General features: G+C 45.9%; 1 protein-coding gene across 4 annotated transcripts in view; it reads left to right on the forward strand.

Moving 5' to 3' along the window:
* The window catches only part of ttpal (tocopherol (alpha) transfer protein-like), a 40296-nt gene that overhangs the window by 447 nt on the left and 14928 nt on the right, over positions 1-24921 (forward strand). For 2 of the 4 annotated variants that reach the window (XR_005945166.1, XM_041204985.1), the window contains exons 1-3: positions 697-773; positions 13619-14096; positions 16557-16750. Coding sequence is in view for 3 of the 4 variants with exons in the window: in XM_041204985.1 (XP_041060919.1) it covers positions 738-773; positions 13619-14096; positions 16557-16750 (708 nt within the window). In the remaining variant the exon portion in view is untranslated. Of the gene's footprint in view, positions 1-696; positions 774-13618; positions 14097-16556; positions 16751-24921 lie in introns of those variants that run through there. The other 2 variants (XM_041204986.1, XM_041204987.1) reach the window with 1 other exon arrangement.

The raw sequence follows: 24921 nt of genomic DNA on the forward strand, positions 1-24921 counted from the left end.
CCTGATTATTGTATTCAATATATTCATTAATTGGAAAACTTACGACCCCTGTCAGACAGCGTATATCTCACAAATTGCCTTATTGGTGCTTCCCTCCCCTAATATAACCACTTCATCATTCCAAAGGCTATTTGCACTGCCTGGGATGTCAAAGGCCTAAAGACATACCTAAAACACTCTCAGGTGTTGCCCTTTCTATAGATTAATCCAGTTTTGCTCAACTTGAACATACTTTCTCTCCTTTTTAAGAATGTAGCTACAAACATAGTTGTATAACTATTTGCACTTTTATGCAGGAGGGAGTTTCAATTAGCTTTTGCTCAAGTCCCTCCAAAAAAATCAAAGCTGACAGTCCAGCTTGCTGCACTGAATGAGTGCACTGTTAGTCTTACTGCCTTTCAGATGAAACGTTAAACCGAGGCCTTGCCTGCTCCCTCAGGTGGATGTGAAAGATCCCATGGCACTATTTTGAAGAGCAGGGGAGTTGTCCCCAGCGCCCTGGCTAATATTCATCCCTTAATCAACAGTAGATTATATGGTCATGATCATTGCTGTTTGTGGGAGTTTGCTGTGCGATTGGCTGCTGCATTTTTAATGCTTCATTAACTGTAAAGTGCTTTGAAATGTCCTGAGTTGTGAAAGGCACTATATAAATACAAGTCTTCCTTTATTATAAAACAGTAGACAACAACGAGGCGAAAAGAGAAGAATAAAGTAGGTTATGGAGGGGAACAAAGATGGCAGACAGAAGGATTTTGAAGAGATTTTTGGAAGTAGGTGGCAAGGTGACTGGAAGCAGGAAGTTCCAGAGAACAAGATTATGGTGGCTGAATGGCAAAACACAATGGAAGGAAACAAGGTGTTAGAAGAGCAGAGGACCTATGCGGAAACAGGAGGTGATTGGGTTTAGAATAGTTAGGTACTTGTTTGACCAGCACAGACTCGATGGGCTGAAGGGCCTTTTCCATGCTGTAGACCTCAATGACTATGACTATGAGATCTTCAGGGTTGAGCAAAATTATGGAAAAATTTGATATGAGTGGGAGCATTTTGAAATCAACTCTTTAGGAATCACAGCTACTGGAGCTTCTGAAAGATAGGGGTGAAGAGTGTGTGGGACAGTCAGGATACGGAACTTTGGATGATTTGGGGATTGACGCACGGGGGTTGCTGAAGAAATTATTCTAGAGGCTGGGTTTGGAATTGATGTGGAGATGGGGTTGGAATTTGTGCTAAAGGTGGGCTCCCCACACTGCGGTGTAAATTTCAGGGGCAAGTCCAACCCAGTGGGCGGAATTTTCCAGCTGCCGGGCGGGTGTGCTCAGTTCGCCCGCCATTAGTTGAAGGGTTGGTTAAGGCCCTAAGCTTGCCAATTGTGTCCAATTTTGAGGGGCCCGTGCGAATTCATGTCGGCACACGGGCCTAACGGGAAGGCAGGTAGGAGATTATTTAAGAAAACTTTTGCAATGTTGGGATATGTGGACTCAGAGGGGTTGTTCATGTTTTACATGAAGTTATAATTGATGAAAGTGTTTAAAACATACCTGTGTGATTGTTAGTAGTTCTCATCGATGTCCAAGAGGTTTTTGTGTAATTTGAAACCAGTCTGCAGACAGCATTCTTTTTCGGCCTTGAAGCTTTCCAGAGGCCTGCATTTAGCCTGGGGGTATGGGTTCTGACCTCTCCAGTGGAGACAGCTCCCCTGAGGTAGAAGGGAGGGATAGAATAAGGAGGAGGCCAGGAGTGGACAATCAGCCTCCAGGGGAGCCACCTTTGGATGTCCAGGCACAGGCACAAGGGGTGCAGGGCCAAGAGGTTGTCCAAGGCGGAAGGGGCCACAGATGACGCCACTATCCTGCTGCCAGGGTATACAGGCGGCGAAGCAGCTACCTCAGTGTGACTGAGGTGCATTGACGAAGGAGGCTCCAACTCAAGGGAGACAGTCAACTATGATTGGCCCTGAGATCTCCCCTAACAGTGTGGGAGGACACCTCATGCCAGCAGCTCTGAAGCTCACAGTTACCCTCCACTTCTATGCCTCTGGCTCCTTCCAGGGCTCGGTGGGTGATCTTTGCGGTGTCTCCCAATCAGCTGTACACACTTGTATCAAGCAGGTTACAGATGTTCTGTTCAGACGGGTATCCACCTTCATCCACTTCCGCTGCGACCAGGCAAGTCAGGCACAGCGAACCAGAGGCTTCGCAACCATTGCTGGCTTCCCCCGCGTCCAGGGTGCTATAGGCTGCACACTTGTGGCCATCAAGGCGCCAGCAGGTGAGCCCGGTGCCTTTGTCAACAGGAAGGGCTTCCATTCCATGAAGGTACAGATAGTATGTGCTCACAGGATGCTGATTCTACATGTCTGCGCAAGGAACCCTGGCAGCTCCCACGACGCCTACATCCTCAGACACTTCCAGGTGCCAGGGACCTTCAGTGCTCCGGCTCGGCTGGATGGTTGGTTGCTGGGTGACGAGGGCTATCCCCTCAGAAGGTAGCTCATGTTGCCACTCCGCTGTCCAAGAACAGAAGCTGAGCATCGGTACAATAGGAGCCAGGGCTCCACAAGGGCTGTGGTGGAGAGAGCCATCCGTCTTCTCAAGATGCGCTTCCGTTGCCTTGACCACTTGGGGTGCACTCCAGTACTCCCCAGATCGCGTCTCTCTGATCATGATAGTCTGCTGCGCCCTGCACAATCTTGTGCTGGAAAGGGAGGATGAAATTGACGCTGAAGACCTTGACACCCTGGATGAGGCTGCACATGATGAATCCAGCAGTGCCTCAGAGGATGAGGAAGCACAGGGCGATGATGAGAGGCACAATGACAACCCGCGCTTACACCAAGGAGGCAGGGACACCCGGGCCAATTTAATCCAAAGAACCTTCGGCTAGCTCCACACACATGAATCAGCAGGAGCAGCATTGCCTGGAACTTCCACATGTGGCACTTAGGTGCTACATCTTCCACCTGATCAGCTGCACATAAGGCCTTGGTACAGAAACATCAATGTCCACTCAAGCACTCATGATAATTATGTGAAAATGAAAAAAGCACCACAATGAAAAGACGCTCAGCCATGGTAACAAAGGTGGACTTTATTGTGTCCAAAATTAAAGCATACATGATTATTCAACAATGTTACAAAAAGGGGTCCCTATTCAAAGGCCAACACAAAATCACCAGTGACGTACCCAGGGAGTGCCTAAGGTGTCTTATGCTTACGTTTCCGGGTGCTACGCCCCATCGCTCGGAGTGGCTTTTGAGACAGCCTGCTGACTCAGGTGTCCAACTGGCCTTGATGACCTTGGTGGGTGCCCTCTGGCCCGTGGAGCCTGTGATGGCCCCGCCTGGGAGGGAGTGGCCAGTTCCTGGTCACAGCCTCAATGGAAGAAACATTGACTGGTAGAGGGGTGGAGGAGCTGCTGCCCTCATCCGGAGCACCATGAGAGGAGCTCACAGCGATGACAGGCAGCTACTGCACCGACGTTAGGTCCAAAACTACCTCCCTGCTCACCGCAGATGCATGGGCACCTAGTGCTGGCGCTTGGTGTCCACAACATCTCCCACAATGGGAAAGACCACCTGTGGCCAGTACCGCTGAGTGGGCTTGCAGGTCAGAGCGTATCCCAATCATATTTTGATCCATTTGGTGGAAGCTCCTCTCTATGAGAGTCGCCAATCTCTCATTGAAGGAATCCTGAAGCTCTGCCCTGAGGGCGGAATCTTCAACTGCGCTCTGCCTAGACTCCTTCGTCGCAGAGAGCAACTGAACCATTCCCTCATGCATCCCTGCCAGATGCAAATGCACTTCCTGCTGCCTTTCCTGCAGCTGCTGCAATGGGGACAACTCCAGAGGCACGTCATCAGTGCCGGACTCAGCATGTGCCTCATCCCCTGCAGCCCTCTGGCTGCTGGAGCCATCGGCACTCTCTGCCCCTACCATCTCCTCCAGCGATCGTGATGTGCCCTCTCCACTGTGACCCGGGACACTAGCCGACAGTAAAGTACCCACTGAGGTGTGTGTGTCTGCGCTGGTGCCTGGCTGGCTGAAATGATGTGCCACAAGTTGCACATGTTGCCCCTCAAGTGTGGAGTGGGGGCTGCGGTGTCGAGGTGCGGGTCGCATTGGTGGTAATACTGAAATTAACAACAAGGACAGTGCATCAGTTAGCGTTCATTCACTTCAACCTTTCATCCCTTTCCCCCTCAGCCTCATAAGTCTTAAAGACCCTTAAAAGAAGAACATTGGTGAGGTCCAAATGAGTCAAGTCAGGCCCCAAGCATTAAAAGTACATGCAAACTGGCTGGTTAGCTGGCCTCATGAATGCCACATGGTGTGTTATGAACCATAGGAGTGGAGAGAGTGCAGGGGTCCCTGATGTGAATGCATTGTTGCCTGGATAGTTGTGGGGCTGAGGAAACATCTCAAACAATTGTGACATTTTCCACCGAACTCAGGAGATTGAGAGGTCATATTATTCCTTCATTCCGTAAGGAGGGACATAGACCGGGTGGCCAGAAGGCAACGTTTCCCCTTGGCGCAGGGATGAGAAACGTGGTGGCATTTATTTAAGTTGAGTGCCACGAGGTTCACAGCTGAGGTGCTGAGGACCTTTTGGACAGAGTAACGTGGGGCGCACTGGCTGAAAGGGTGCTGGAGGTCCCAAACACCCTAGATTGGAATAACTCTTTGGCTGTGCAGCAGCAATCCAATGGCATGTTAGACCATGGTGATAGTGGTCACAAATGGGATAAGGTGACTTTGGAAGGTGGTGGAGACACTATTTCTCAAGGGGACGAGGGTCCCTCCTGTGTGACCCAATAGTCAGAATGTCTCAGTCTGTGAATGAGCATTGTTGCAGTATTAACGATTGCAGCAGTCATCAGTGGTTTGGATGGTAGGCAGACAGAGTGTGGACCTCAAATACCTGGCCGTTGGACCCCAGCCTCGCCGTCCCCTGCTGCCCAGCTCCATGGCCTGCTCCTTGAAGAGTGTGAGGTGCTGGAGGAGGGCGAACCCACCTCCAGTCCTCAGGCGCTCCTGGGCATCATGGTTACTTTTTGCCTGCAGCTCGCTCATGTACTCTGCACACGCACACTGCATCCCAAATACAGTGGGCCATCTGAGGCCTCCAGCGGCTCCTGTTCACACTACTAGTGATCAGTCCCCAGAAGATAGTACGGCTGGTCCCAACCCTCTCCTCCAACGATCCCTTTGGACACATTTGGCATCCATCACTTTGAATAGCACACGGGTCCGAGCGCCCATGGCAAGGAGGAGCAAATAGGTGCGGCGCCAATGTCAGCAGGTAGCACTTGCCCAAAAGACCTTGAGGCACCTCTTGGACCAGCTCATTACCATGTGTTGGAGTCCTGAGTATGTGCCTTGCAGCCTCCCCTGCAGCTTGCCCCCAAACTACTCAAATGCCACAGAAACCAACATATGCTGCGGGGAGAAACCTTCTTCTCCTCAACCACTAAGGCTGGTTGAAGCATGGTCAGTACCCATTTGCCCAGTGTGCGACAGATGCCCTATGCAGTAATGGCAGCCATACATGGTGGGAAGGGGGTCAAAGGCTAAGGCTGCCTTCTGGGTCAAATGGCCAAGACAGACATGGTACTCACCCGTCTGGAGCTCAGCAAATCATTGAATCGTTTTCTGCACTGTGCGCCAGTGCATCTGACGTCATCATGGGCACTTACAGCCTCGCCCATCTCCTCCCACGCCTGGCTGGTAACATGGGGACCCTCCTCCTCCCATCCTCAGGATACAGAATCTGATGCCAGTTTCCCATCTCTTGCAGGAGGACAGCCATGCATGCATCTGAAAATCTGGGTGCACAGTGCCCCTCGCTGGCCTCTCCTGCAGCCTGACCCCCTTCCTCCTCCACCTCCTCCTCTGCCCTCCATGCAATATTTCTTGATCTCTGAGTGGCCATGGTGCACTGCTTCAAGCAGGCTGCCTGGCCACTGTTTATACAGGCTGTTGGCTCCCCATTGGAACTGGCAGTCTGAGGCCGCCCGCCCCTGCAATTATTTTACTGTTCACCACGGGAGTCGCAAAGCCGCGGTGCGGACATTAATTGGCCCGCCCACGGAAAATGGCGGCGCGGCCCGTTTCACCAGCAGCAATCGGCTGCCCGTCCGACCAACGAACGTAAAATTCTGGCCAATGTAGTCAGCTCACCCCACTTTAATTTTCGGGAAACAGCTCCATGGGAGGATGTCCCGCCTCATAGTGTTGCCAGCCAATCGGAGCCAGCAGATCGGCACACTGGCAGCGCCAAGCAGGAGCATTGGCCACTGCTGGTACTGCGATAATCCCCAGCGAGGGACGATGGGGGAAGTTGGACAGGGCTGGGAAGAGGGTGGACCTGGGGGAGGCAAAACTGTGGGAGAGGAGCCTCCAGGTGACACAGGGGGCACCACCCTCCCTTTCACTGACCAGCACCCTGCATGGTTAAACCTGCCTGGCTACACATTGGGCGCTGGCCTCTCCTGCTGCCCATTATATCAGAGTGGCAGCTGGATGAGACCCTTAAGTGGGCATCAATTACCCAATTAAGGGTCTCAATAGCACCATGGGTGGGCAATCCGCCCAATGCCACCCCCAAGTCCATAAAATCGTGGCAGCACGGGATGAGTGGACCGCGGTGGGTACACCACCAATGGCATGGTGCCCTAAATTACTGCTCCAGCTGCCTGTTTTCCGGCCCGTGGGTGGCCTGTAAAATGCAGCCATGCCTAGTGGGCTTAGGCAGCAGAGAAGGTGAGGTGCAGTTAGAAGAAAGAGAGCTTGGTAATAGCACAGTTGTGGGAAGGAAGCTGAGCTCAGAGTCAACCAGTAACCAATGTCCCACACTTCTGACTCTGCCTGAGGTTGATAGGGTGGAAGCCAGAAGCTTGTAACTGCTGACAAGAAGCAAAAAGATGGCCCGGCTTCGTTGACATTAAGTTGGAGGAAATTATTAGCTTGCCTGCACTTTGATGTCAGACAAGCTTTTTCTAGAGTTTAGTGAGGATGCTACCTCAACACCATCTTTAGCTCAGAATGAGTAACGGGTGTGATCATAAATCCATCACATCTGCCACTGTACTTTTAATGTCAATTAACCAAGTGCAGGCTGCAGTAGGACCAGCAATTACGGCTAAAGTTTCATTTTATCTACTTACTTTTAAATGGGTTCTGGAAGAGAAATGCAGATTTATTTCTGCTTTAGATTGTACATATTTTTTTGCTAGACTTTTGGCAGTAGAATTGAAATAATAGAATGTTAGAGAGGATGCTTCCTGTACATTTGAAAGTAATGGATCTACGTTACTAAACACATTTTACAGCATTTCAAAAATTAAAAACCCTATAAGGTAATAACTTCGCATGAATTAGATTTTTTTTTCTCTTTTATGGGATGTTGGCCTCGCTGGCCAGGCAATCATTGTTGCCCATCCTTAATTACCCTTGAGAAGGTGGCGGTGAGCTGCCTTCTTGAGCCACTGCAGTCCTTGTGTTGTAGGAACACCCACAGTGCTGTCCAGAAGGGAGTTCCCAGTTTTGACCTAGCGACAGTGGCAATGTGGTTCCAAATCAGAATCGTGTATTGTTTGGAGGGGATCTTGCAGATCATAATATCCCCATGCATCTGCTGCCCTTGTCCTTCTAGGTAGACATTGTGAGCTTGGAAGGTCCTGCCAAAGGGACCTTGGTGAGTTCCAGTAGCGCATCTTGTAGATAGTGCACACTGCTGTCATTGGTGGAGGGAGTGAATTTTTTTAAAGTTGTAGATGGGATGCTAATCAAGCGGGCTGCTTTGTCTTGGGTGGTGTCGAGCTTCTTGAGTGTTGTTGGAGCTGCACACATCCAGGCAAATGGAGAGTATTCCATTACACTCCTGACTTGTACCTTGTGGATAGGCTTTGGGAAGTCAGAAGGTGAGTTACTCACCATAGAATTCCCAGCCTCTGATCTCCTCTTGTAGACCCAGTATTTATATGGCTAGTCCAGTTCAATTTCTGGTCAATGGTACCCCCCACCATTTAAAAAACGCCTTTTATTGCCATTTTTAAAATAAAATATTAACAGATATTTACATATTTCTATATTTGATGTTAACAGACAAATCATTCCCTCCCAGAGGTAAATTTGAAAACTTAAGATTGTAAATTATGCTTGTGCTGTGGGAATGGCATTCAAACCTACATGTTTTTACCATCTGAAATTTATTTTGATCAGTCTTTTAAAAGGAACAGATTTAAGTTACCATTTTCTTCAAGTTTCTTTAATATTGTATTTCTTTTGGTGAAGAAGGTTTTTTTTATTCATTCACTTGGTTTTCAGATCTATCTAAGTTTTGGCAATGCTGAGTCCACCAAAATTTGTCAAATCAGTTCAGACAATTCCAGTAAGATGCATTGCTAACAAACAAATATAGAAACACGGAGACATCTGATAACAGACAAATCATTCCCTGCCATAGACTAAGTCGTGTTCTAATTCTGGTCGAGATCAGAACCATTATTGAAGAGTAAAGCATCCATCTAGCAGAAATCAAATATGGCCTAGTTTAGCGATGCTAAAACACACAAAAGGAGCTGATGATTTGTGATTTTAGGAAAGGGGGAATTATTCCTTTATATTGAGGTACTCTGTATTGATTATCTTGCATTGTAGCCTAGAAGAGCTAACTTGAATTCAAAATCCCATCCTGGTAAAATGATTGTGGTATGATAGTACTAGGTTTAGAAATAAAAGAAGCATAATAGTTAATACCAGCTAGAATTGTCATCAATTATGTCAATGAAAAAATGGGTAAAATAATATACTATGCCATGCAGGTGAGGGGGCCCTAAACTTAATTTCTGGTGTCTGTTGAGTTAGCTGATCTCAGCTTAGATGGTAGAAGGGGCACTGAAATTAGTTTCAGTGTTCAAGGTTTAAGAGGATTCTGCTCCCAATTATGATCCAAAGGATCCTTGCAAGTGTGGGCACTGGCTGAGAACAAGATCAGGACTCTCTTTGATGGTCCCTATCTTTCCTGACCCTCACTGCTTTGGTTTAAATGTTAAAAAACAGCCTATTAGAGAAGATATCATAGAGTGATCAGATTTTACTTCAGAAAAGGTTTTCTTTAGAGAGGAGGAAGCAAACAAAATATTGTTTCCAATGGAAATTGAAATTCTGTAGTTTTTGGCAGCCAGTATGTTTGCTGTTGAAACTGAGAATTCAGAGCAGGCTGTTTTTTTTTTTAACATATATTCATTTACAGGATGTGGGCTTCATTGGCTAGGCCAGCATTTATTGCCCATCCCTAATTGCCCTTGAGAAGGTGGTGGTGAGTTGCCTTCTTGAACCACTGCAGTTCCTGTGGTGTAGGTATGCCACAGTGCAGTTAGGGAGGGAGCTCCAGGATTTTGACCCAGCGACAGTGAAGGAACAGCAATATATTTCCAAGTCAGGATGGTGAGTGGCATGGAGGGGAACTTCCAGGTAGTGGTGTTCCCATGCATCTGCTGCCCTTGTCCTTCTAGATGGTAGCAGTCGTGAGTTTGGAAGGTGCTGTCTAAGGAGCCTTGGTGAGTTTTTGCAGTGCATCTTGTAGGTGATGTACACTGTTTCAACTGTGCGTCAGTGGTGGACTGAGTGAATGCCTGTGGAAGGGGTGCTAATCAATTGGGCTGCTTTGTCCTGGATCATATCAAGCTTCCTCAATGTTGTTGGAGTTGCACTCCAGGCAAGTGGAGAGTATTCCTTACAGTCCTGACTTGTGTCTTGCAGACAGGCTAGACTTTGGGGAGTCAGGAGGTGAGTTACTCACCACAGGATTCCTAGCCTCTTGTAGCCACAGTATTTATATGGCTAGTCTACATCAGTTTCTGGTCAATGGTATCTTGCCCAAGATGTTGATTGTGGGTAATTCAGCAATGGTAATGCCATTGAATGTCAAGGGGCAACAGTTAGATTCTCTTTCGTTGGAGATGGTTATTGCCTGGCACTTGTGTGGAGTGAATGTTACTTCCCATGTGGCAGCTCAAGCCTGGAAATTGTCCAGGTCTTGCTGCATTAGGACATGGACTGCTTCAGTATCTGAGGAGTTGTGAATGGTGCTGAACATTGTGCAATCATCAGTGAACATCCCCACTTTTGACCTTATGATGGAAGGAAGGTCATTGATGAAGCAGCTGAAGACAGCTTGGCCTAGGACACTACCCTGAGGAACTCCTGCAGTGATGTCCTGGAACTGAGATGATTGACCTCCAACAACCACAACCATCTTCCTTTGTGCTAGGTAAGACTCCAACCAGTGGAGGGTGTTCCCCATGATTCCCATTGACTCCAGTTTTGCTAGGGCTCCTTGATGCCACACTCAGTCAAATGCTGCCTTGATGTCAAGGGCAGTCACTCTCACCTCACTTCTGCGCTGGAGTTCAGCTCTTTTGTCCATGTTTGAACCAAGGCTCTAATGAGATCAGAAGGTGAGTGACCCTGGCAGAACCCAAACTGAGCGTCAGTGCGCAGATTATTGCTAAGCAAGTGCCGCTTGATAGCACTGTTGATGACCTCTTCCATTACTTTACTGATGATCGAGAGTGGACTGATGAGGCGGTAATCCGCCTGGTTGGATTTGTCCTGCTTTTTGTGTACAGGACATACCCGGGCAATTTTCCACATTGTCAGGCAGATGCCAGTGTTGTAGCTGTACGGGCATAGCTTGGCTTAGGGCACAGCAAGTTCTGGAGCACGAGCCTTCAGCAGTTCCTGAAACTGAACTTGTTTCAGCTCATTGCTTTTGCCAGTTTAAAAGAAAACTTTAACTCTATAAGGCTGCAAGCTATTTTTTCAAACCTCTTCCAACTGAATATTTTTTAGTGGCCAACCTAAAATCTTAATGCAGCCCAGAATTTTGGTCAGCCTATAATTCAACCACATGCTCAAAAGAGTTATTTATTTCAGCCTTTTGTGTAATATCAACTGCAAGAAATGTTTTTAGAGAGTCATAGAGTCATAGAGGTCTACAGCACAGAAAAAGGCCCTTCGGCTCATCAAGTCTGTGCCAGTCAAACAAGTACTTAACTATTCTAATCCCAGTTTCCAGTACTAGGCCCTTAGCCTTGTATGCCATGGCATCGCAAGTGCACATCCATATACTTCTTAAATGTTTCGAGGGTATCTGCCTCTGCCACCCTTTCAGGCAGTGAGTTCCAGATTCCCACCATCCTCTGGGTGAAAAAATTCTTCCTCACATCCCCTTTAAACCTCCTGCCTCTTACCTTAAATCTATGCCCCTTGATTATTGATCCCTCCACCAAGGGGAAAAGTTCCTTCCTGTCTACCCTATCTATGTCCCTCATAATTTTATACACCTCAATCATGTCCCCCCTCAGTCTCCTCTGCTCCAGGGAAAATAACCCCAGTCTGTCCAACCTCTCTTCATAACTAAAACTCTCCAGCCCAGGCAACATCCTGGTAAATCTCCTCTGCACTATCTCTAGTGCAATCACATCCTTCCTATAATGCGGATTGCAGATCTGCATGCAATATTCTAGCTGTGGCCTAACCAGCGTTTTATACAGTTCCAGCATAACCTCCCTGCTCTTATATTCTATGCTTCGGCTAATAAAGGCAAGTATCCCATATGTCTTCTTAACCACCTCATCTACCTGTCCCGCTACCTTAAGGGACCGGTGGACCCAACGTCCCTCTGATCCTCAGTACTTCCCAGGGTCCTACCATTCATCGTGTATTCCCGGACTTTGGTTGATCTGCCCAAGCACATCACCTCACATTTATCCGAATTAAATTCAGTTTGCCACTGATCAGCCCATCTGACCAGTCCGTCTATATCCTCCTGTAATCTAAGCCTATCCTCCTCACTATTTACCACCCCACCAATTTTCGTGTCATCCGCAAACTTACTGATCAACCCTCCAACATTCAAGTCTAAATCGTTTATATATACCACAAACAGCGAGGGACCCAACACCGATCCCTGTAGAACCCCACTGGACACAGCCTTCCAGTCACAAAAACACTCCTCGACCATCACCCTCTGCTTCCTGCCACTCGGCCAATTCTGGATCCAATTTGCCAAATTGCCTTAGATCCCATGGGCTCTTACCTTCGTTATCAGTCTCCCATATAGGATCTTATCAAAAGTCTTGCTGAAGTCCAAGTAGATTATGTCAAATGCATTGCCCTCATCACCCGGTCACCTCTTCAAAAAATTCAAATTGGTCAGACATGACCTCCCCTTAACAAAGCTATGCTAAATGTCCTTGATTAATCCCTGCCCCTCCAAGTGTAGATTAATTCCGTCCCTCAGAATTGCTTCCAATAGTTTCCCCACCACTGAGGTTAGACTGACTGGCCTGTAGTTCCCTGGTTTATCCCTTTCTCCCTTGAATTAAATTTAAATTTATCAGCTGCAGTGGCAGGATTTGAACACACGTCTCTGGATTGTTAATCCATGCCTCTGCATTACTAGCCCTAAAGCATTACCACTATGCCACCATTTCCTAACAAGGAGTTTTCTGATTTGTTTATTTCAAATTGACTTATTTCAAGTCATTGGTACAGATTTTGCTGTGGTAATAATGGAGACCTTATCAGTCAGTTATCAGCAGGTAGATGCAGAAATCCAGAAGTTGCTGCCAGAAGGAGTTTGCTCGTCCACATGTTGCATTATTGCAATTCTGGTGAAATCATAGTAGTAGCATGGACTTGGAATAATTACTCAATAGTGTTGCATTAAAAATTGCTAAAGAAATTAGAGCTATTGCATTCAGTCAGTGAGTTTTTAATGGAATAGTAAATTATAATTACTGCTGAACCTTTTTGAAATGAAAAATTAATTTTACAAGCATGGAGTCTCATTCCCTGAGCAGCAAATCAATATTGCATTATATTTTTTTTGTATTTCTTTTTAGTTTTTCTCATTTGTCTCCCTTAATCCTATCTGTATGACCCAATTTTTATTTTGCTTTTTGTACTATGATTTAAATATAATTTACATCTCTGAGTTTTACTTCCTGGTTTGCAATCTGCGTTTCTTGTTGAGGATTGTTCATTTGGGTTGGCTGAAGAGCCTCCCTGCTGCTTTACCTGTTCACAGAGCCAGAGATCCCCTGTAGAGGGAGCTGTGCTGGATCAGGTGCTTGAAAACTAAGTCTCTGCTGACAAATCTACAAAAATCTCTGGATCCCTGACAAAGCTAATGTGCCTCGGGTCCCCTAACTCCAAAAAAGAACATTTTAGGCACCCAGTTGTGCCTTAAAAAGATTGGAGCCAAATATATAGCATTGGATGTTATTTTGAGCTTGTGTTAATGGGTGAGAATTGTTACGTTAAGTGAAAGTCTTTGACACAGTGGTATCTAAGTCCTGTTGCACCCAATTAACAAACAAAAAAATCAATTCAGACTTTGCAAGCTAATATACCCATGACAATCATTCTAGAAGACCTTGATAGAAATATAAATAATTACACAGAATGTAATTATTATTCCACAAAAATGGTAGCAGATGAAGAGTTTACTTTTATTAATACATTGTGCTGTTTCAATATATAATGAGGTGCTGTATATTGAAAACAAACAACTATTCTGACTGTCTATTCTTTCCCTTTAGTGTTTTATAATGGAGGCAGAATCTCACAAGTCATTGATGGCAGAAGAGAATGCCCCCTGCGATGGTGATGCCCCTTCAATGCCAATAGAGCTTCAATTACAAGCCTCCCCCAAAACACAGCCATATGTGTGCACATTGAGTCCACATCTGATTGCTAAGGCACAAGAAGAGCTTCAGGAGAAACCTGAATGGAGACTCCGCGATGTGCAGGCCCTAAGAGACATGATTTTGAAGGAAGCACCGAATCTAAAAACCCGTTTGGATGATGCCTTCTTATTACGTTTTCTCAGAGCTCGCAAGTTTGATTATGACAGGGCATTGAAGCTTTTAGTGAATTACCACGCAAGTCAAAGGACTTGGCCTGAGGTGTTTACAAATTTGAGGCCATCTGCAATAAAACATGTGCTAGACTCTGGATTTCTTACTGTTCTGCCTTACCCTGATCCATTCGGTCGGTGTATTTTGGTAATTCGGCCAGGTAACTGAATAGAATTGAATGAAAATTTATTTGAAGAACTTAAAGCAAAGTGTTAATGTTCAATTGAAAATCATATCATTCTTCAATCTTAAAATTAATCAAAATATCCAGGCTGCGCAATGGCTGGATTTCTTCAAAGCTATTTGGACTGGAGTAGATAGCGTGATTCCAGTCCTGTAAATAAAAAATCTTTGGGCTGAACTAGTATAGCAATTAGTGACACTTAACAGCTGATGAAGCTTTTACATAATTAAATTTACAGGATTATTAATCACAGATCAGCAATGTGCCTTAGGTAGCATTCATTGGTGACAGAATCCTAAGTTGTATAATACTATTGCCGACAATTAACTAATATAATCCTACATTGTCTTTTCTGTTTTTCTTTACTTGAATGCGATAATTAAAAGCAGAGGAGGACTCTGCATCTTTATTGTGTGTACCCCTTTCTTACAGGGTATTTGTCTTTTGACTCACTTTCCAAGGTAGTAATTTACATGGACAGGTGTAATAGGATCACTCTTACATCTGTTATTGTTACGACATTACTGACAATTGTAGTACCTTAACTACTTTAGAATTAAAGAGCCAAATTGAAGAAGTTCCCTTAGGAACAATGAACACAACCATTTACAATCTATATTCATGACTTAGATGACGGGACTGAATATACAGTTGCTAAATTTGCTGATGAGACAAAGATAGGTAGGAAAGTTAAGTTGTGAAGGGGACACAGGGAGTCTGCAAAAGGATGTAGATAGGTTAAGTAAGTGGGAAACGATTTCGCAGATGGAGTATAACGTGGGAAATTGTGAACTTGTCCGCTTTAGCAGGAAGAATAAAAAAGCAGCATATTATTTAAATGGGGAGAAATTGCAGAACGCTGAGATACAGAGGGATCTTGGGGTCTTGGTACACAAATCACAAAAAGTTAGCATGCAGGTATAACAAATGATTAGGAAGGCAAATGGAATGTTGTTTATTGCAAGGGGAATGGAATATAAAAGTAGGGATGTTTTATTACCATTGTACAGGGTATTGGTGAGACCACATCTAGAATACTGTGTATAGTTTTGATCTCCTTATTTAAGAAAGGGCATAATTGCATTAGAAGCAGTTCAGAGAAGGTTCACTCGATTGATTCCTGGAATGGTTATCCTATGAGGAAAGGTTGGACAGCTTGGGCCTGTATCCATTGGAGTTTAGAAGAATGAGAGGCAATCTTATTGAAACAACAAGATCCTGAGGGGACTTGACAATGTGGATGCTGAAAGGATGCTTCCCCTTGTGGGAGAGATTAGAACAAGGGGACAAAGTTTAAAAATAAGGGGTCTCCCATTTAAGGTGAAGACGAGGAGAAATGTTTTCTTTCAGAGTATTGTGAATCTGTGAAACTCTTTTCCCTAGAGAGCGGTGGAGGCAGGGACATTGAATATTTTAAGGCTGCATTAGATGGATTCTTGATTGGCAAGGGACTAAAGGGTATAGGGGTAGAAAGGAAAGTTGAGTTGAGGCCACAATTAGATCAGCCATGATCTTATTGAATGGTTGAGTAGGCTTGAGGGGCCGAACGGCCTACTCCTGCTCTTAATTTGTATGTTCGTACACAAGTAAGCAACTTTTTCAGAATATAGTACAAAGAATCATGATTCCCTATACTTTTTTTGTTTTCTCAGTTTATGGCCTGCTCTACAAATGTTTATTTCTCTCCTCTTCTACTTCTACTTCTGTCCTTGTTTTTAGCTCACATTCTGGTTCTGTGCTTCTGTTTGAACTTTGCATTGTGCAGTCTCCAATATTTGACTGAAAAAGATTAACAAAGTATTTTCTCCAGACCTGGAATTAAACTGGAGCTTACCAGTAATCCCCATACATCAGTGAGGATTCTTCCAGTTTCATTAATAAAACTAACGAAATCTTTTATGAGATTATTTAATTGGTTCAAAACAGGGGAGCTGTAGTAATTTTGAATTGAGGAGGGACCTGGAGACAAGGTGATGTGTGAGAGCTGGCTACAGTAAAATAGCATGTGGAGAACAGTGTACATACTTTATACCCACACTTCATAAACATCTCTGCTAGATCTTTTAAGGAATTCAGTAACACACTTTAAGAACTGATTATTTGCTCCTGGGCTTTTTTCTCACAGGTATTGACATCAAAGTACACAACCTGGAAAAAGTCACCATTATCTGAATTCATTTGAATAATTACCAATCATAGTATTGGAGGTATATGGATTTACTGTTTAACTGCATTTTAAATCAGGATTTAATTGTTGCAGTTTTTTAGACATTTTTCTATGTTATCTTTCCATGTAGATTATGAAGGAACTATTCATGGCCTTGGGTTTCTCAATTTCTGTATTGGCTAACCAAAGGGGTATTGTATTTTAAGTGTAAGTTATTGTGCTTTACAAAGAAACAAACATGTAACGAATAAATGCCTTTTATATTCTAGGAAACTGGAAGATTGGTGATTATCCCATCACAGAAAACATTCGTGCCATTTATATAACATTAGAGAAGCTTGTTCGGGCAGAAGAGAATCAGGTGAATGGAATTGTCATCCTTGCAGACTACAGTGGTGTCACCTTGGCCCAAGCTGCACAACTAGGTCCATTCATGGCCAAAAAAGTCATTGGAATTCTTCAGGTAAATATAAAGTCTGTTGTTTTGGGAATTTTTATTTTTTTTCCTGCATTAGGCAGAGCTGCCATGGACCCTGATGTGCCTCATTCATGGATTTCATATTGTTCCTCTTTCTCTGTCAAAATGACATTGCTATGATCAGGTGAGGAAGGATCGAATGGCTCCCCTCTTTTCCCTCTCCTTGTTTGACCACAACAGTTTTTTTGAAAAGAATATAATTGCCAAGTCAGTGAGTGTTTAACTGTTTACACACTGTGATTATAAAAGAACCAATCAGACAGATTTTCTTGAGTTTAAGAAAGAGGTTTGCTTTATTATACGTAAACCGATCTAAGCAAAATAATAAAATACGCTCCAACTTGCGCACGCACATGAACACTTGAAGTTCACACATGCACACTATTAGTTTACAGAGTGGGGAAGGATAGATTTGTCAGCTTAGAATCCAGAGAAATAAAAGGGGTATACATCTGTAGTTTGGTGATTTGGCTGGCTTCAGGCTGAATTTGGTGGTCTTGCAATTTTCCTTCAGTGGTCCGGATGCTTCCGATTTAAAGATGTTAGATGGCTCATTTGGCTTTTCTCCTGGAGATGGTAGTGCTGGGTTGAATTCTTTTAAGAAGTCTCTGGCTGCAGCAGGGGCATCCTGGCTGATCACAGCCAGCAAACAAGGTTCGAAGCTTATAAGGTGAATTGGAGATGGATGAAGGAGAGACCCCACTTGGGGGTCTCTCGTCAGCGTCTCAGCTGCTTGTCCTCTTACTGCAGAGAAAGCAGAAGTTTAAACACACAAAGTGTGGGCCTGTCATATGACCATCATCCACTGATTCCAATGTGGTCATAACTAGTGTATTCCCCCTTGTAACTTAATCAGTTCATGTCTAGGAATTCCCTGTTGAATATCCCAGGTGATTGCCTTAATGCCTTGCTAATGGGAACAGGATATATGGCTCACTCATATTCTGCTAAGGCAATTGCCCTTGATGGGTCTTTGCAAATGCAGTGTCTCCATCTCAGTGAGTTGTAATTTAGAGAATACAGTGATGTAAATTTGGGTGGCGACCTTTGTTGTGGAGCCAATTCACACTTTTAATCTTTTTAAAAACATTTCTTTATTAACTTACAGGATGTGGGCGTCGCTAGCAGGGCTGGCATTTATTGCCCATCCCTAATTGCCCTTAAGGAGGTGGTGGTGAGCTGCCTTCTTGAACCGCTGCAGTCCCTGTGGTGTAGGTACACCCACAGTGCTGTTCGGGAGGGAGTTCCTGGATTTTGACCCAGCGACAACGAATGAACTGCAATATATTTCCAAGTCAGGATGGTGAATGGCTTGGAGGGGAACATCCAGGTGGTGGTGTTCCCATGTATCCTCTAGGAGGTAGAGGTCGTGGGTTTGGAAGGTGCTGCCAAAGGATCCTTGGTGAGTTTCTGCAGTGCATCTTGTAGGTGGTACACGCTGCTGCCACAGTTCGTCAGTGGTGGAGGAAGTGAATGTCTGTGGAAGGGGTTCTAATCAAGCAGGCTGCTTTGTCCTGGATGGTGTCAAGCTTCTTGAGTGTTGTTGGAGCTGCACTCATTCAGGCAAGTGGGGAGTATTCCATCACACTCCTGACTTGTACCTTGTAGATGGTTGACAGGCTTTGGGGAGTCAAGAGGTGAGTTACTCGCCACAGGATTCCTAGCCTCTGACCTGTTCTTGTAGCCACAGTATTTATGTGGCTAGTCCATTGCAGTTTCTGGTGAATGTTAACCCCCAGGATGTTGATCGTGGCTGACTCAGTGATGGTAACGCCATTGAATATCAAGAGGTGATGGTTAGATTCTCTCTTGTTGGAGATGTTTATTTCCTGACACTTGTGTGGCGTGAATCTTACTTGTCAGCCCAAGCCTGGATATTGTCCAGCTCTTGCTGCATTTAGACACGGACTGCTTCAGTACCTGAGAAGTCATGAGTGATGCTGAACATTGTGAAATTATCAGCGACCATCCCAACCTCTGACCTTTTGATTGAAGGAAGGCCTAGAACACTACCCTGAGGAACTCCTGCAGTGATGTCCTGGAACTGAAATGACTGACCTCCAACAACCACAACCATCCTCCTTTGTGCTGGGTTTGACTCCAACCAATGGAGAGTTTTCTCCCTGATTCCCATTGACTCCAGTTTTGCTAGGGCTCCTTGATGTCACATTCTGTTTTTAAAAGTTCAGTTTGGTTTCCCAACTAGTGGATTAAAAATGATTATTTGGCATAAAACATGTTTTCATGACACCTCCACATCACACGGAATGAGATGTGACTTATAGGAGCATTTCATTATAAAGTTGTAATGAAAAACACACACACATAGGGAGGTGATGGCATAGTGTTATTGTCGCTGGACTAGTAATCCAAAGACCCAGGGTATTGCTATGGCAGATGGTGGAATTTGAATTCAATAAAAATTTGGAACTAAAAGCCTAATGATGACCATGAAACCATTGTCAATTGTTGTAAAAAGCCATTTGGTTCACTAATGTCCTTTGGGGAAGGAAATCTGTCATCCTTACTACACAGCAGTAACCCACAGCAATGTGGTTGACTCTTAAATGCAAGCCACTCAGTTGTAAAAAACCACTACAAAGTCACAAGAAAGGAATAAAACCGGACGGACCACCTGGCATCAATGTAGGCACCAGAAACGACCCTGCAAATTCCTCCTTACTACCATCTGGGGGCTAGTGCCAAAATTGGGAGAGCTGTCTCACAGACTAACAAAACAATGGCCTGACATAGTCATCCTCCCGGAATCTTACCTTATAGATTCTGGACTCCAGACTCCACCATCACCATCCCTGGGTATGTCCTCTCCTTCCAGCAGGATAGACCCAGCAGAGGTGGCAGCACAGTGGTATACAGTCGGGAGGGAGTTGCCCTGCAAGTCCTCAACATTGACTCCAAATCCCCATGAAGCCTCATGGCATTAGGTCAAACATGGGCAAGGAAACCTCCTGCTGATTACCACATACTGCCCACCTTCAGCTCATGAATCAGTGCTCCTCCATGTTGAACATCACGTGGAGGAAACACTGAGGGTGGCAAGGGCACAGAATGTACTCTGGGTGGGGGACTTCAATGTCCATCACCAAAAGTGGTTCAGTAGCACCACTACTGAGCAAGCTGGTTGAGTACTAAAGGACATAGCTGTTAGACTGGTTCTGCGGCAGCTGGCGAGGGAACCAACAAGAGGAAAAAACATACTTGACCTCATCCTCACCAGCCTGCCTGCCGTGGATGCATCTGTCCATGACAGTATCAATAGGAGTGACCACCGCACAGTCATTGTGGAGACAAAGTCCCACCTTCACATTGATACCCTCTATCGTGTTGAGTGGCACTACCACCGTGCTAAATGGGATAGATTTCGGACAGATCTAGCAACTCAAGGCTGGGCATCCATGCGGCACTGTGGGCCATCAGCAGCAGCAAAATTGTACTCAAACACAATTTGTAACCTCATGGCCCAGCATATCCCCCACTCTACCATTACCACCAAGCCAGGGGATCAACACTGGTTCATTGAAGAGTGCAAGAGGGCATGCCAGAAGTAGTACCAGGCATACCTAAAATGCGGTATCACCCTGGTGAAGCCATAACACAGGACTACTTGCATGTCAAACAGCAAAGCAGCAAGTGATAGACAGAACTAAGCGATCCCGCAGCCAACAGATCAGATTTAAGCTCTGCTGTCCTGCCACAGCCAGTCTTGAACGGTGATGGACAATTAAACAACTCACTGGAGGAGGAGGCTCCACAAATATCCCCATCCTCAATGATGGAGGATCCCTGCACAGCAGTGCAAAAGATAAGGCTAAAGCATTTGCTACAATCTTCAACCAGAAGTGCCAAGTGGATGATCCATCTGGGCCTCCTCCGGAGGTCCCCAGTGTCACAGATGCCAATCTTCAGCCAATTTGAATCACTCCATGTGATATCAAGAAACGGCTGAAGGCACTGGGTACTGCAAAGGCTAAAGGCCCTGACAATATTCCGGCAATAGCACTGAAGACTTGTTCTCCAGAACTTGCCATGCCCCTAGCCAAGCTTTTCCAGTACAGCTACAACACTGGCATCTACCCAGCAATATGGAAAAATGCCCAGGTATGTCCTGTACCCAAAAACCAGGACAAATCCAACCCGGCCAATTACCGTCTCATGAGCCTATACTCCATCATCGGTAAAGTAATGGGAAGGGTCATCAACAGTGTTATCAAGTGGCACTTGCTTAGCATTAACCTGCTCACTGATGCCCAGTTTGGGTTCCGCCAGGGCCACTCGGCTCCTGACCTCATTACAGCCTTGGTACAAACTTGGACAAAAGAGTTGAACTCTAGAGTTGAGGTGAGAGTGACTGCCCTTGACACCAAGGAGCCCTAGCAAAACTGGAGTCAATGGGAATCAGGATGAAAACTCTCCGCTGGTTGGAGTCATAACCAGCACAAAGGAAGATGGTTGTGGTTGGTCAGTCATCTCAGCTCCAGGACATCACTGCAGGAGCTCCCCAGGATAGTGTTCTCGGCCAAACTATCTTCAGCTGCTTCGTCAATGACCTTCCTTTCATCATAAGGTCAGAAGTGGAGATGTTTCGCTGATGATTGCACAGCATTCAACACCATTCGTGACTCATCAGATACTGAAGCAGTCTATGTCCAAATGCAGCAAGACCTGGACAATATCCAGGCTTGGGCTGACAGGTGGCAAGTAACATTTGCATCACACAAGTGCCAGGCAATGACCATCTCCAACAAGAAAGAATCCAGCCTTCCCTTGATGTTCAATGGCTTCACCATCACTGAATCCCCCACTATCAACATCCTGGGAGGTTACCATTGACCAGGAACTGAACTGGACTAGCCAAATAAATCCTGTGGCTACAAGAAAGGTCAGAGGCTAGGAATAGTACAAGTAACTCACCTCCTGACTCCCCAAAGCCTGTCCACCATCTACAAGACACAAGTCAGGATTGAGATGGAATACTCTCCCCTTACCTGAATGAGTGTAGCTCACACAACACTGAAGAAGCTGGACACCATCCAGGGCAAAGCAATCCGCTTGATTGGCACCACATCCACAAACATTCACTCCCTCCACCACCGTCGCACAGTAGCAGCAGTGCGTACCGCCTACAAGATGCACTGCAGGAATTCACCAAGGCTCCTTAGGCAGCATCTTCCAAACCCATGACCACTACCATCTAGAAGGACAAGGGCAGTAGATACATGTGAACACCACCAACTAGAGGTTCCTCTCCAAGTCACTCCCCATCCTGGCTTGGGAATATATCGGTGTTCCTTCACTGTTTTTAGGTCAAAATCCTGGAGCTCTCTTGCTAACAGCACAGTGGGTGCACCTACACCACATGGACTGCAGCGGTTCATGAAGGCAGCTCACCACCACCTTTTCAAGGGCAATTAGGGATGGGCAATATATGCTGGCCCAGCCACTGAAGCCCGCATCCCATGAATGAATTTTAAAGAAATACCTCCAAACAGTCACTTATCAATCATAACACTGTTACATCTTTGCTCTGTTTAAGTTCAAATTTTCTGAGGCACAATTATAATTAAGGCTCTTTGAGTGTTGGGCGTCTGGTTTAAGGAAGGCATTGTTTCAGACCTTTTCCTTCTAAATTCCTGTTAGATATCATCCGATGTGTCTGATTGTTCACTAACATCTGGTGGTAGTGCCTTGGGTATGTTAATGCCAAGGTTGTTTTGTGGGCTTTGGATTTAATGGGAGGTCAAGGAGTCCTTGTAGAAATCACATTTCACAGGCTACTGTGCTATGCAAATTTTTTGTTACCTCATGACTGTTCCACCTATGAAGCTCTTGACATTTTAATTACAGTGTCCACAACTCATGGGTTTAACAGGTCCATTTCTGGTGCATTGATAAATCCTATTTCTTAGGTGACGGTGAGTGGTAAGTTGCCCTTGAGCCCTTGTCTGGGTTCTCCTCCTGCACTTTGGCTTTATTGGGTTCTAAAGCTGGGTTGCTGGGTTGGGTGAGATTTGGAATTTGGGCTTGACCATTTGATTCACCGGTGTGTAATTCCACGATGATTTCACTTGTATTCCCCTGGTGGTTTCCACAAGTGGCACTCGTTTTAGGGTGTGTTACTATCCTTTTTTTTAACCTCGGGAATGGGTTCTTTTCCAATCTTTCTCATATACCCTGGGTCACTAATCCCTCAGGTGGCTGCCCTCAGGCTTCTGCTGCACTCCCTGAGGCTATTTGACTAGGTGAGGCATCACCTTCACCTTCTGATTGTCTGTTTGGGAGCTTCCTTGGTCCCTATTTAAATCTTAAAAGAAGGTCTCTGTTAATTGTCTTTCTGCTTCATTTCCTTCAGCCTCTGCTGCTCGTCCAGCACTTTGGTTTTCCTTACTGGTTCTGTGATGTTCTTTGTGTGCCCTCAGCACCTTAGAGGTGGGGCTGTCCCCCCATCTTGTCAGCATTCCTGACAAGTGAAGGTGTGGTGCTGAAGGGAACAACTGATGATTCCTGCCAAAGGATCAAGTACTGTTAAAGCCCATGTGCCTGCAGTATCTCAGCAGCATCTCGGTGATATGACCCTCTTTATAGAGCTTATTTTCTCTGCCCTTAGCCGGACGGGTGTCAGACATTCCCAGATGTAATGTGAAGATCTCAGGAGTGTCCTCACTGCATTTCGTCATCATCCTCCTGGAATCTTGTGGCATTGAGAGCCTCATGAGTACGCCTGCCTCATCTGGCCAGCGTGAAGGCCTCATTACCTGCACCCTCGCCTTCCAGGACTTCATCACCGTTATCCCCTTCGACTTGCTCCTCATCGGAGTAGATGTGCGACTCTTCCATCTCCTCCTCATCCAGGTCCTCCCACCCTTAGCATCGCCAGGTTGTGCAGCGTGCAGCAAGCACGATGATGTGCGACACCCTCTGGGGAATGTACTGGAGTGCTTCGCCAGATCTGTCCAAGCACTGGAACTTTACTTTCAGGATGCCAATGTTGTGCTCAACCAAACTCCGGCATGAGCATCGTTGTGCCTTCTCTCAGCAGCAGTCTGAAGCTGCCGCATGGGCATCATCAGCCACGTCCTTTGTGGGGGGGTAGTCTTTGTCACCAAGGAGCCAATCTTGTGTGGTCTCTGGAAGATGTCAGGGATCTGAGACCTACTGAGGATGTACAAGTGTTGACGCTTCTGAGGCATCTTGCACACACCTGCATTATCTGTTTGTTATGGTCACAAACCAGCTGAACATTGAGAGAGTGGAAGCCTTTACGGTTCACAAACTGGACTGCTTGTCGCCAGGGAGATTTAAGAGCCATGAGGGTGCATTCGATGGCACCCTGCGCTTTTGGGAATTCGGAAATCTCAGCAAATCCCAGCGCTCTTGCTTCCTGGCTCGCCTGATCCCTGTTGAAATTGACAAGATTGTGTAAAAAATGGCATCCATGACTTCCTGGATACATTTGTGGTTGGAGACTTGCAAGATCCCGCAAAGGTCCCCAGTGGAGCTCCAGAAGGAGCCGCAGCCTTAGATATTGAGTGCGGTGGTAGCTTTAACTGCCAATGGCAGTGGATGCCCTCTGAATCCCTGTGGTGCCAAATCCTGCAGTAGGTGGCAAATGTGCATAACCTGTTCCCTTGGCATGTGCAGTCGTCGACAACACTGGTTCTCGCTCATCTGCAGGTAGCATATGCGCCGTCTATAGACCCTGGGCCTAGTGAGGCACCTATGAACGACGGCTCTGTGGGATTCATCCTCTGTGTGCAGAGGAGGCCGTGCCACCCCTTGGTCTTCAGGGTCCTACTCCTTCCTGATGGTCTCCTCACTGCAGTATCAAAGAGAGTCGTGAGGGTCAGAAATTGTCTCCTAGGACCACTCTTGGTCTGCCTCTCAAGGCCCCTTAACACATTCCGGAGAGTCCAGGCCCCCACATGGATGCCCAGTGTTCAGTGTGCATGATGGCTCACTATACCCACACCCTGCACTGCCCCACACCACATGACCAAGTGGCGACAGCTTTGGCCACTCGACTGCATCCTGAACTCAGAGGCATTTTCTTAACCTGCACTCCAAGCTTTGTCATTTGTTTGTACCATGAGGGTGACTATTCAATGTCAACTGAAACATAATGCTAGGGACTAGAAACG

Source organism: Carcharodon carcharias, chromosome 14, assembly GCF_017639515.1.
Source record: "Carcharodon carcharias isolate sCarCar2 chromosome 14, sCarCar2.pri, whole genome shotgun sequence".
Classification (NCBI taxonomy): domain Eukaryota; kingdom Metazoa; phylum Chordata; class Chondrichthyes; order Lamniformes; family Lamnidae; genus Carcharodon; species Carcharodon carcharias.